Source organism: Girardinichthys multiradiatus, chromosome 19, assembly GCF_021462225.1.
Source record: "Girardinichthys multiradiatus isolate DD_20200921_A chromosome 19, DD_fGirMul_XY1, whole genome shotgun sequence".
In the NCBI taxonomy this organism is placed as follows: Eukaryota; Metazoa; Chordata; class Actinopteri; order Cyprinodontiformes; family Goodeidae; genus Girardinichthys; species Girardinichthys multiradiatus.
Genome location: NC_061811.1, coordinates 9,181,043 through 9,192,559, shown reverse-complemented (window position 1 = coordinate 9,192,559; position 11,517 = coordinate 9,181,043). Strand labels below are relative to the sequence as shown.

Sequence of the window (11,517 nt, the reverse complement as noted above, 5' to 3'; positions counted from 1 at the left end):
AATAAATATTGTCTCCTGTCAGTGAGCTGATGAATGCGGAAGAGCTGGGGGTCAGAGTTGAATGTTTCACAGAAAGCTCAATATGGATTCCATATTTCATGAGAAAGTAGGTAAAACATTTACCCAGACCCGTTTATCTGTAAATGTTCACTGCGATCCGTCCTGTGAGCGTCGGTGTCCGTTTAGCAGCCTGAAGCTGCCGCCGCTTGGCTCAGCTGTGTAGTTGTTGTTTGCTCTTAATGCTAGCTGCTAGCTCACCAGCTAACCAGACAGGTTGAAAAGTTTGTTTTCAGATTGTTTTAACAGCTTTAAGCTGATGATCTGAGCCGGGACATTTTGATTTTATTAGTAAAAAAAAGTTGCTTTAATAACGTGACGTGCTATCGCTGTGGACTAGAACCACTAATTTGATGCTTTTGGGCAGTTTGATCACTGAAGGCTGCCTGCTGTTTATAATTACACTGTGGGGCTGATAATCGATCTTTATTGTGGTTTAAATTAGCAATTACTTGGCTTTAAACAAATGTAATAATATCTACTGAAGGCAGACTGCTGTTAGTATAATTTCCATGATTAAAATGCAACAGTTTCTCATCCATTATGATTAATAGATTTTTCTCTCTTTTAATTTTTCATCGGTTTATTATCAATATAATTATTATTGCTTGTGTGGTCTTCCTGATGTTTTTGATCATTTTAAAATGCCTTTCTCTGGTGGTTTAATGCATGTCTTTCTATTATTAACTTTGCGTTAAACTCGGCTGTATGAAAAGTGAACTCTGACTGATTGGTTGAGTTTGATCATTTATACTCTCAAGTTGAGGATTGATCATCCCTGAGGTTTAAAAATCATAAATACAAAGGATTAAAATTGAAATGTTCATTGTGTGTTTAGCACTGCCCGAACTATAATAAAATCACTAATGTATAGTCAGTGAGACTAAACCTTACAAAGAAGGATATTGAGTTAAAGAAAAGAAAGGAGGAAAACCTGAAAATGTGGGTTAATCATAATTAATACCATTGCAATATTTAGCAAAAGGATCAAGTTATACATGTTTATACTCTGAAGTTAAGAAAATAGCATTATTAAGGTTCAAAAACCTCATTACAGTTTAAATTCATTAATCCTCTGTTTGTAGCGAGAGAACTCATGCTGTGTCCAGCACTGCCTAAACAACCGTAATAAAATCCAGAGATGTGATGCATTTGAGTAGTTTTATCGCTGAAAAGAGCCCCCTGTTGTGAATATACATTGAAGCTGTGGATCGATCGTTATTTAAGAGAGCAGCAAGAGAGCCGTGGTGTCTCCAGTTGGGATGCGTGTTATGGAGTTAGTTTTTATAGTATTTATTCTGGTAATGTCAAATTGATGATAGAAAAATATAAACAAATGTGTGAAATTCATTTTGTTTATAAATCTGTCATTGCATGCAAACAAATACTGCTGAGAAAATAAAACTGACCTGTTATCCAATAGGCAACAATCGGTACACCATTACCACTAAGAGATGCTGCCAAATAACAACCTAATTTCAATCGACAGTCTCAGTCATACTCGCAGCGTTTTGGGTTTGCAAACATAATCGATTAAATTCTAATATTATCAGAATGAAATGACCATTCTTGTTCCAATATTTTTTCCCACAATAACAATAAACAATATAAGTGCCTGTCCCAGTGTGTCCAGCTCTACCTGATCTGTAATAAAACTTCTCATGTGGTGTTTTAAGCAGTTTTATCCTTGCTGACAGATGTTGGATTGATCAATATTTTGCTTTAAAATCCACAATCCTTTGTTTGCAGCAAGAGGGCTCCCTGTGTGCCCAGCATTGCCTCAACAACCTCCTGCAGGGGGAGTACTTCACCCCCGTGGATCTGTCCTCCATTGCTCATCAGCTGGATGAAGAGGAGAGGATGAGGATGGCTGAGGGGGGCATGGCCAGTGAGGAGTACAGGACCTTCTTACAGGTAAGTAGAAGACAAACTGTAATTTAAAGGCTTATTAAGCTTGTTTAATATGTTATTTTTTGTCTTTAAAGCAACCCTCAGGGAACATGGATGACAGTGGATTCTTTTCAATACAGGTATGTGTTTACATCCTGCCCTCCTTATTGCCAATAAATCTAAAGTTTGGACCATCTACAAGTTGTTCTCACTCTCATTTGTCTACTTGTTGCCTTAGGTTATTAGCAACGCTCTACGGGTGTGGGGCTTGGAGCTAATCCTCTTTAACAGTCCAGAGTACCAGAGGCTGATGATAAACCCAATGTGAGGTTTTATCACAAAGACTGAATTGTGAAGAGGTTAAAATTTACATTTCAGTGTAAACTGATGTCTTCTTTTATGTTTCAGAAATGAGAAAGCCTTCATTTGCAACTATAAGGAGCACTGGTTTACTATACGCAAACTTGGGCAGCAGGTATGAGGGCACCTTTTAGTTCTTCGTGAACCCGGTTTAAGCAGTTGGCTTCACCAGAAACGCTGTTTTCATTGCAGTGGTTCAACCTGAATTCACTGCTGACCGGACCTGAGTTGATATCAGACACGTATTTAGCCCTTTTCCTCGCACAGCTGCAACAGGAAGGTATTTCAAAAAGAAATGCTATTCACATTCCCTGTGTTTAGATATCGGAGTTCAAATAAGATGCATAAAAAAAGTGTATTTGTGCAGGTTATTCCATATTTGTAATCCGAGGAAATCTCCCAGAGTGTGAGGCAGAGCAGATTCTTGGGATCATGAGGGTCCATCAGCAGCAGCGGCCCAGACTCATTGGAGAGGACGAGGCCCAGACCAGTATGGGGTATGTGTGTTCAGTTTGTGGAATACAGATGTCCCGAGTGGATCCAAATAAACTGCTGACTCGCATGTGGCAGCTAACTAAGATGTTTACTGCAAGCAGGACATCAGGTTCTCAGAGCCAGGCAGATGTGGGGTTCAGTGTGGAGGATGACGACGAAGAATTAAAGAGAGCTCTGGCTCTCAGCAGACAGGACATGGATGTGGAAGATGAAGAGGCTGATGTCCGTAGAGCCATACAGCTCAGCATGCAAGGTAACAGGTTTATTGGAGTCATTTATCGGATTTCAGGCACATTTTGCCCTTTACGTACAATATGCAGGATTATGTCAAGGTTTTAGGCAGGTGTAATAAAAGGAAAGTGTTACCACTTTCTTTTTCTGTCAATAAAGAAAATGCAGTGAATGAAAGAGGAATCCGAAGCAAATCAATGTTTAGTATCATTACCTCGAATTCTGCACAGAATGGAGTCTGAAAAAGTCTGCAACTTGACGTCCGTATTTTTCCAGATTCTGGAAAAGTACGGAAAAATGTTTGTATTTCCCGAACATCCTTTCTCATCCTGTTGTCTGAATGTGGTGCCCTATTTCTCCATTCTTCCTTCTCCCTTTTTTTTATACTTATGTCCTTCCTTCTTACCTTTCTCGTGTCCTTTCTTCTTATTTTCCTTGTGTCCGTCCTTCCTTCCTTCCATCTTCCTCTCCATCTTTATTCCTGGCTTGTTTCCCACCACCATTTTCTGTCCTTGATTTCTTCCTCATGTCACTCTTTCCTTCCTGCTTCCTTCCTTCCTTTCTTCCTTTGCGTTGTTCCTTTGTGTTTCACATTTAAAAACCACATGCTGTAATCCTGGCTGCCATTTATTCAGAGGGACCTTTTGTATTTTATGTTTCAAAGTGAAATGAAGAGGAAACCTGGACCAAACTTTGCCTTCTGTTCTTTTACTTGCACACAGTGCTTGAAGGCACCCAGTTGGTAGGTTATTCCATTTTGGAGAACTAACACCAGAATTTCTCTCTCTTCACACCTGCCGAAAACTTTTGCACAGTAATGCTACAGTGAAAAAAGTGAAGAATTTAGCTCAATTATGGCAACTAAACACTTGTTGGAAATCTGTAAAGCCCTGGGTGATTCCAAAATGTTTTGGTTTTTGCAGGAACGGTGAGGAGCGAAAGGTCTTCAGAGTGTGAGGTGTTCGATGTGAAATCACGTATCGCTGGTGATGAACAAAAAGGAGGCCAGAGTGAGACACTTACAGCTGAGGAGCTGAGGAAGAGGAGACAAGCCTACTTTGATCGGTAGGATAAAACGTTATTCATCTCCTAGGAGAACAGGAACACATTTTGGACTAAATCCTCTCTGATCCCTGTTTGTAGGCAGCACCCACAAGCTCAGCCAAACCTTCCCCAACAGCCAGATGTACCTCCAACCGCTGGGTCAGGTGAGCAGACCCACTTTACATGATAAGAACAAAGACAAAACAAGTAGATTGTTAAATCTATTCAAAACTTAAATTAAACTCAAACAGGCCTGTTCATCAGATGATCAAAGGTTTAACACCATTGCTGTCAAAAAGCATAAAAACAGAAGGGAAAGTGTCTAAAAAGGACTGAGTACTGAGCGATCCAGCTGTTCTTGTGGATTACCTAAAACGTGTGTTTTGCTCTGCTTGATGCGAGTGTTTCTGGTAGGCTGGTGGGAACGTTGCTCCATGTGGCGAAGGACAAAGTGTTTTCAATGGGATTTAGTTTAGGAGAACATGCAAAATATGTTTTTTTCTCGTTAAAGATTAAAACTTGTGCGGTACTCAACCCCCCACTATAGCTGGACAGTTGACAAATTTTTCTCTTATTTTGTCTTTTATAAAATTTCATGATTAATATTACCACACATATTTTACTCAAAAGCAGTAAATAATAGCGGAATAATTAAACTTGGCAAAACACAGCATGTGTTGGTGAAAAGAATCACCCAAATCCTGCTTTGTTGCTGAACATGAATAGAATTTTATTAAAACTTTATTAAACATCCCTTTGATAAGGCCGATACGATAGACACTTTTAATGTAATTTACAGATCAATTTTCTACAAAAATCAGACTTGCTTTAGTTTATTATTGAGCAGGTTCAAAAAAAATTACAATACAAGTTTTTTTCTTTTTTTAATAGAAAAGTAAAATAATCGAATTTTTGTGGAGAACTTTTAACTTGATAATTTGGTGCATTTAGCAGAAAGTTTAGACACCACTTTCTTCAGGTGTTAATCAGCTGATGAACAGCTCTTTTGAGCTTAAATGTATTAAATATGAACACTTGCAGTTTTTTCCCCAATTCTAAGATTTTGAATGTATTATAAAAGTATTTTAATTCAACATGTGTCCTTAAATATTAACCTGAGCTGACCACTTTAACTAGGATCAGCAAACAACGCCTCAGAGGAATACCAACAGCAAGAGTCCAGCCAGTGAAATCGTGAAAAGTTTGTGTTGTTAACCAGCAGCCTGGATCAGAAACCCCTGACTGGGGCAGCTTTATCCCTCCTCTAACCTTTTGCATATGCAAATATAAGGACGTAAGGACTTGGTTTCCTGTGTTAGTTCACTGACCGACCAGAGAGAAGAGAAGAGTGACAACGAAGCGGCAGCACTTTGATGTGACTCGGTGAAGCACTTGGAAAGTGGGGGAAAGGGGTCACCACTAGGCTCAAGAGGACTCATGATGCAGTAAATCCAAGATTGCAATTGCCTTTTTTACCATGGCGCCTTCTTTTCTATTGAATACAGTTTTTTTGTTTTTTTTTATTCCAGTTCTTTTGTTTTTTAGGGAGACCTGGAAAGACAAAAAAACATGGAATGGGCTTGAGTTGGAGGTAAAAAACGGAGCTAGGCATTCTATGAAAGCCATAAGAGACCAAGGTTTTGGATACAGATAAAAGCTTTATAGGACAACCCCTCCTGCTGTTAGGTTTGGGTTTGTGGAACAAAGAAATGATCAGGAGGCCTAATCCATCATCACAACTCCTTTATAGTTTGAAATAATCCAACAATTTCACGCTGCACCAAAGTGTCTTTTGGTCTGAAACATTAATGTCTGTGGATGGTTTGTTCCTGATCTCAGTGATCATTTTACTCCAACTGCTTTCAGAATACATGTTGATGTCGTCACTTTATTCCTTTCTTTAAATGTACAAGTTGACATTAAATGAATACAGTACAAGGGTCCACTGTGGACAGAGAGTAAGTACAGGTTTTTCTACTGTCATTTAAATCTTGACATTCAGTTAAAATCTCTCAAAAAGCACTTAGTGAACTAAGAAGGAAAGCCAGTTTAGTATGTTAACTGTAGATAATGGAAATATGTAATTTTACTGCCCCTAAAATACTTGTTTAATTACTTTAATTTGGCTGAATAATGTAAAGTAGAAACCAGATGTTTACATACACTGTAAGAATAGACATTTAACTGACTGTCTGACATAAAACCAGACAAAACCTTGGTTGGGATTATATGTACATATTGGAATAATAAGGGATTTTGGTAGAATTTCCCTTTAAACTTTATGATTCAGGTCAAACATTTCAGGTTTCCTTCTACAAGCTTCTCACAATAGTTTGCTGGAATTTTGACCCATTCCTCCTGACAGAACTGGTGCGGGTTTATGGGCCTCACTGCTCACACACCTTTTCAGCTTTACCCACAGATTTTCTATGGTACTGAGATCCGGAATTTGTGAGGGCTGCTCTAAAACGTAGACTATGTGGACCATAAGCCACTAGTTTGGTGGTATGTTTACGGTTATTCTCTATTCAGAAGCCCTATTTGTGCCTCAGCTTTAAGGTCTTTGCTGATATCTTGTTGCTTCAACATTTCTCCGTATTGTGCTTTCTTTATTTCATTTTGTGAAAACCCGTCCCTCCTGCAGAAAAAACATCCTCACAGCATGATGCTCCCACCCCTCCCCCCACAGTTAGGATTATATCCGCAGGCTTACAAGCTTTCCCTTTTTCCTCCAAATGTCAAACTGGCTGTTATGACCAAAACTTTAGTTTCATCAAACCACAGGACAAACTGAAATCTGGCTTTTTATGTTGCTGTTGATGTAATGACGTCTTCCACACCGAGTGACCTTTCAGCCCCTGTTGATACAGGACTATGTTTACTGTGGATAATAACAGCCTCGTCTAATCAGCCTCTTCACACGGTCTGCTGCGTTAGTTCTCGGGTTGATTCAGACATTTAACACCTAATTATTCTCTTGGACACAAATCTACTGCTGAACGGTATGGTGGCTTGACATTCCAGTGCTGTTAATGCCTGATAATTGTTGATTGTTTGACCCAGTAAATGGCTCTTTCAGGCCTCTGGAAATCATAGCCAAGGATTAACCAGACTTATGGAGGTCCACAAAACCCACATAATATCTTGATCGATTTCTTTAAATGTTTTGTCCCATGATGTCACACAAGGAGGCAGTGTGTTTAAGATCTTGCCTTAAACGACATCCCCGGTATTTGCTTTCTGTAAACCTTAGATGTTGTGAATGAACCTACCAGAGGCTTAAAAGCAATGACATCATCATCTGGGCTTTTCCAAATTGGCTTTGTAATCTTAGTGTATGTAAACGTCTAAAAGAAGTACCGTAATAGAAATAACATTGGTATTCCTAGCTGACCCGAAACAGGAAAAGACAGATTTAATGTTTACAGTGTGTGTAAATATCTGCTTTTATCCACCTTACATGATACATGGGTTTGCATTGTGGTTGCAGACGGTTCTTGCAAGTCATTTGCTGATTGACGATCTTCAGAAATAATAGAAAATAGTTATTAAGATACATAATCTGTTGAACTGAAAAGCAAAAGAGAGAAAGCAAACACAAATGTTGCAGCTTATTGGATCCAAAACTCTAAGGGCCGTTATCAGGTTCTCTTTTGTTGGACGGACCACACCAGCGCATTAAAACAGTTTGAGTCAGGTTTACTGGAACCAGGGTGGGGGGGTTATACTGAAAGCTGGTGGAAGTCATGAAAAGGAAAGGACTTGCTGTGTTTCATGACTTCCTGCAAGATGTGACGTTTTCACTGTTGCTTGCTGGGACTGGCTGTATTTTTTCTTTTTAAATGCACTTATGTGAGAGTATCCAATGTTTTATCATTGCATTGTTTTCAATCACTTCTTTCTTACAGTAACCGGCTTTGTTTGTTTCATTTTGCGATACACATTCTTTCATTTAATATAATGTTCAGTGTTGCAGGATTAAAGTGATATTAACTCATTCTAATATTTGCTGCGTGTTTTATTTTACTTAATTGTTGGGTCTTGTGATGGCAGCTGCAGATGATGATTCCCTATTTTTACCAAGAGAAAATAGCAAATAAGTGGATCTAAATCTGCAGCCATTATCTTTGATGCACCCCAATGTAAACCCAGTACCCAATATCAGGTGTAAATAAGAGCAAAGTGCAGAGATTTATGTGTAACGGGGACAGTGCTGGTGAAAGCGGAGGTCTACCCCTAACTTTGTTGCATGTGGTTAATATGTAACCAGCAGTGCACACTTGTACTTTGTTTCCCCAAATAACAGAAGAAGTTTACAGAACTCATCTGGCTCAAGCTGAAAGGTACGTATGGCGGTTAGTTAAGCTTAGGAGAATATTTCAGCCCCAAATTACAGTTTTTTTGTTGGGACAAATGTAGATGATTTAAATCTTACTCTTCAAGTGAGCACTCTTAACAAAGTAACATTTTTATATTTCAGGTTCTAAATTCTGGACTATAATTATGGGAACACACAAACTGGAAATGCCGTTTATTTTCGTTCTAACCTACATGTGCTTCCTGGCTCCTGTCCATCAAGCAGCACTTCCAAACATGACCATCTCTGATCTTTCCTACAAGAACATGGATTTTGCCATGGACCTTTACAGAAAAATATCCAACTACCACGACAATAACGTCTTTTTCTCGCCTCTGAGCATTTCCACCAGTTTCGCCGTTCTGCTGATGGCTTCTGGTGGTGGCACACACCAGGAGATCCTGAGGGGACTGAACTTGCAGCAGCTGGAGATGGCCGACCAGCCAGAACTCATCCCAAGACTTTTTCAGCTCCTTCAGGAGAACATTGCGCAAAACGGCTCTCTGAAAGTGGACCAAAGCATGGCCCTGTTTATCCGTCAGCAGTTTGAGGTCGAGAAGGCGTTTGAGGACAAAATGAGGACGTTTTTCCATGCCGACATTAAAACCGTAGACTTTGCAGACATAAAAGGGAGTGTCAGATACATAAATGAATACATCAGGCAGAAGACCAAGGATAAAATTACAAAAATGCTCTCCACCCTTGATGAAACGACTTTGCTCCTGCTGATCAACAGTATTTTCTTCCAAGGTAAATTGAATCCAGCTTATTGACCTGTTTGTGAGTCAAACTTTGTTCCCAGAATATTTACATCCAAGCTAACCATGTTGTCCCCAATACAGGAACCTGGCTGATGCCTTTTAACTCCAATTTGACCAGAAATGGCCCTTTTTACATTGACAACTACAATATAATTCAAGTGCCCATGATGTTTAAGGAGGACAAGTTCTATACTATGGAAGATGTTCCCCTTGGAGCCAGAGTGCTGAAACTGCCATACCAGGAAGGTGTTTCCATGCTTATCCTGCTGCCCAACAAGGGCATTGACTACACTGTGATTGATGATGAGATCACTGCTGAGAAGTTCCTGAGCTGGGTCAAAGAGCTGCGCAAAACGCAAGTTCCTACTGTGACTAAAAACTGACAGGACTGCTTTTCTCTCTGTGCTTTGTCCAGTTCTTGCTTGTCCATCATACGTTATAAATTAGCCATTTTCACGTTGTGTAGCTTTTTCTGTTTGTCCAGAGTGGTGCTTTTGAACATAAACCAGATACAAGATTGTCAATAAACTTTCCAGCATGGATTTAAAAGTTTAACAGACATTGTTCCATGTTCTGTTTGCAGAAGACTGGAAGTCAGCATGCCAAAGTTCAAGATGGAGCAAGAGTATTCCCTGCACAATCTTCTGCCAGACATGGGCATGGTCAGCCTCTTCGGGAGTTCAGCAAACCTTACAGGGCTCAGCAAGGAAGCGGGCCTCAGAGTGTCTGAGGTTAGTTTGAAAGTTCTCCATGTTCTAACCACATCCATGCATGTTCCCACCTGAACACTGTTATCCCTACTGTCAAACCCCAGGTGCGGCACAAAGCTGTGATGGAGGTAGACGAGACGGGAACAACTGCAGCTGCTGCAACCACAACCGGCATCATTCCCTACTCTCTGCCCAGGATGTTCACCATCAACAGACCTTTCTTCTTCTTCATATACCATGAGGACACAAACTGCCTCTTGTTCATGGGGAGAGTTATTAACCCCTCCAGCAACTAGTTATTACACATGTATCTGTTTAAGCTCTGTAGTAGCCTGTGCATATTGCCTGTTCTATTGTGATGCATTTTCTTTAAACCAACATTTATCCCACTCTTCTTTTGCTTTGTTGTGTTTACATGGTTTCTGCAAGATTCAGTAAGTTAAGTCTTTTTAAAGCCATTGTGATTTCAATTTAAGACCTACTTGAAACACGAAAATACCTTCATTAAATATCTACTTACTTGACCGTTTAAGCAAGTTAAATATAACCTTTTCAACTTAAATCGTATTGTCCGGCTCTGGGTTACCTGACCACACCTTACAGCAGCATACAGTAAGCTTCATAACAGTTACTGACAAAGGTTTTTAATCAGCTATTAAGATTCCTATTAAACGTAAACTTTCTATTGACAAAGGGCATATTGGATTAGATAACCTTTGAATTTTAGAGGTGTCACGGCAGCCTCTAAAAGCTATTTTCTTTGTATATAGTTGAGCCCAAAATTATTTAGACCTCGCTGATTTAGGTTTAAAGTAATTTAATTGGAACACCATGTTTCTTCTGACTAGAAGTAATATTTGTATTTTGTTGTGGCCCTGGAGTCCCTCCAACTTCAAAGATTTCATCACCATGGATAAAATGTGAAAATAAGAGTGGAAAAACATTGATCAGTAGTTATTTTATATTATCTTTTGACAGATTGCTGTCTTTGCTCCAGTGAGAAACAAACTTCTTGGTTGAATAAAAATAGTTTTGAATCTTAATCTGCCAGGGATTTGAATAATTATGGCCCTAATCCTGCAGCATGTGCGGGTGGTGTTACACTGGTTCAAAAAGCCACTTTATGACACTCAATACACTGCCACCTCCCGGCCATCCTGTGTAAGTGCAAAATGTCCCCAAACCCCCATGTCTTGCTGTCAATAAGAACTACAGAGCACCTCCAGAATATCTTGCCAGTCCTCTGTAGAATCAGAACCTGGCTGGAAAAAAAATATATAACATCAAGTAACAACTAAAGATCAAAATAACTGTCACAAATGGGAGGAAATTGACAAAAATCATCTGTCCACTAAATTGGACATCATGCATCATTGGGTGTATTATACCTTGAATTTCAAGTGGTGCATGAGGACTATTCAAAAAAGAACTTTATCTCAAACTTTAAAACTTTCTCAATAGATTTTAGAAATGTATGCTTTATTCAGGTGTTTATTAATGCAGATAACTTCACAAGAAACCCTTTATAATAGTGTACATTGGGCTGCTGGTTTGCATTTGTGATTTAATTAACTGTATGATCTGTCATGAATTAGACACTTGTGAAGATTTG

General features: G+C 39.3%; 1 protein-coding gene across 3 annotated transcripts; it reads left to right on the top strand.

Annotated features, from left to right (window-relative positions):
* The first annotated feature begins 12 nt into the window (after positions 1-12).
* Positions 13-10,948, top strand: LOC124855249 (ataxin-3-like). Of its 3 annotated transcripts, XM_047344962.1 has the most exons (14): positions 13-106; positions 1,807-1,971; positions 2,043-2,087; positions 2,186-2,271; positions 2,356-2,422; positions 2,500-2,587; positions 2,675-2,804; positions 2,904-3,055; positions 3,957-4,098; positions 4,177-4,241; positions 8,558-9,184; positions 9,277-9,550; positions 9,779-9,926; positions 10,010-10,948. In XM_047344962.1, exons 1-14 carry the CDS (start codon positions 62-64, stop codon positions 10,199-10,201), a joined length of 2,226 nt encoding a protein of 741 aa, XP_047200918.1. In that variant the 5' UTR covers positions 13-61; the 3' UTR covers positions 10,202-10,948. The 3 variants fall into 3 exon arrangements, with proteins under 3 accessions (XP_047200918.1, XP_047200920.1, XP_047200919.1); XM_047344964.1 differs by lacking the exons at positions 9,277-9,550; positions 9,779-9,926; positions 10,010-10,948 and adding an exon at positions 8,384-8,420 and having other exon boundaries at positions 8,558-8,699; XM_047344963.1 differs by lacking the exons at positions 8,558-9,184; positions 9,277-9,550; positions 9,779-9,926; positions 10,010-10,948 and adding an exon at positions 5,215-8,075.
* Positions 10,949-11,517: the final 569 nt, after the last annotated feature.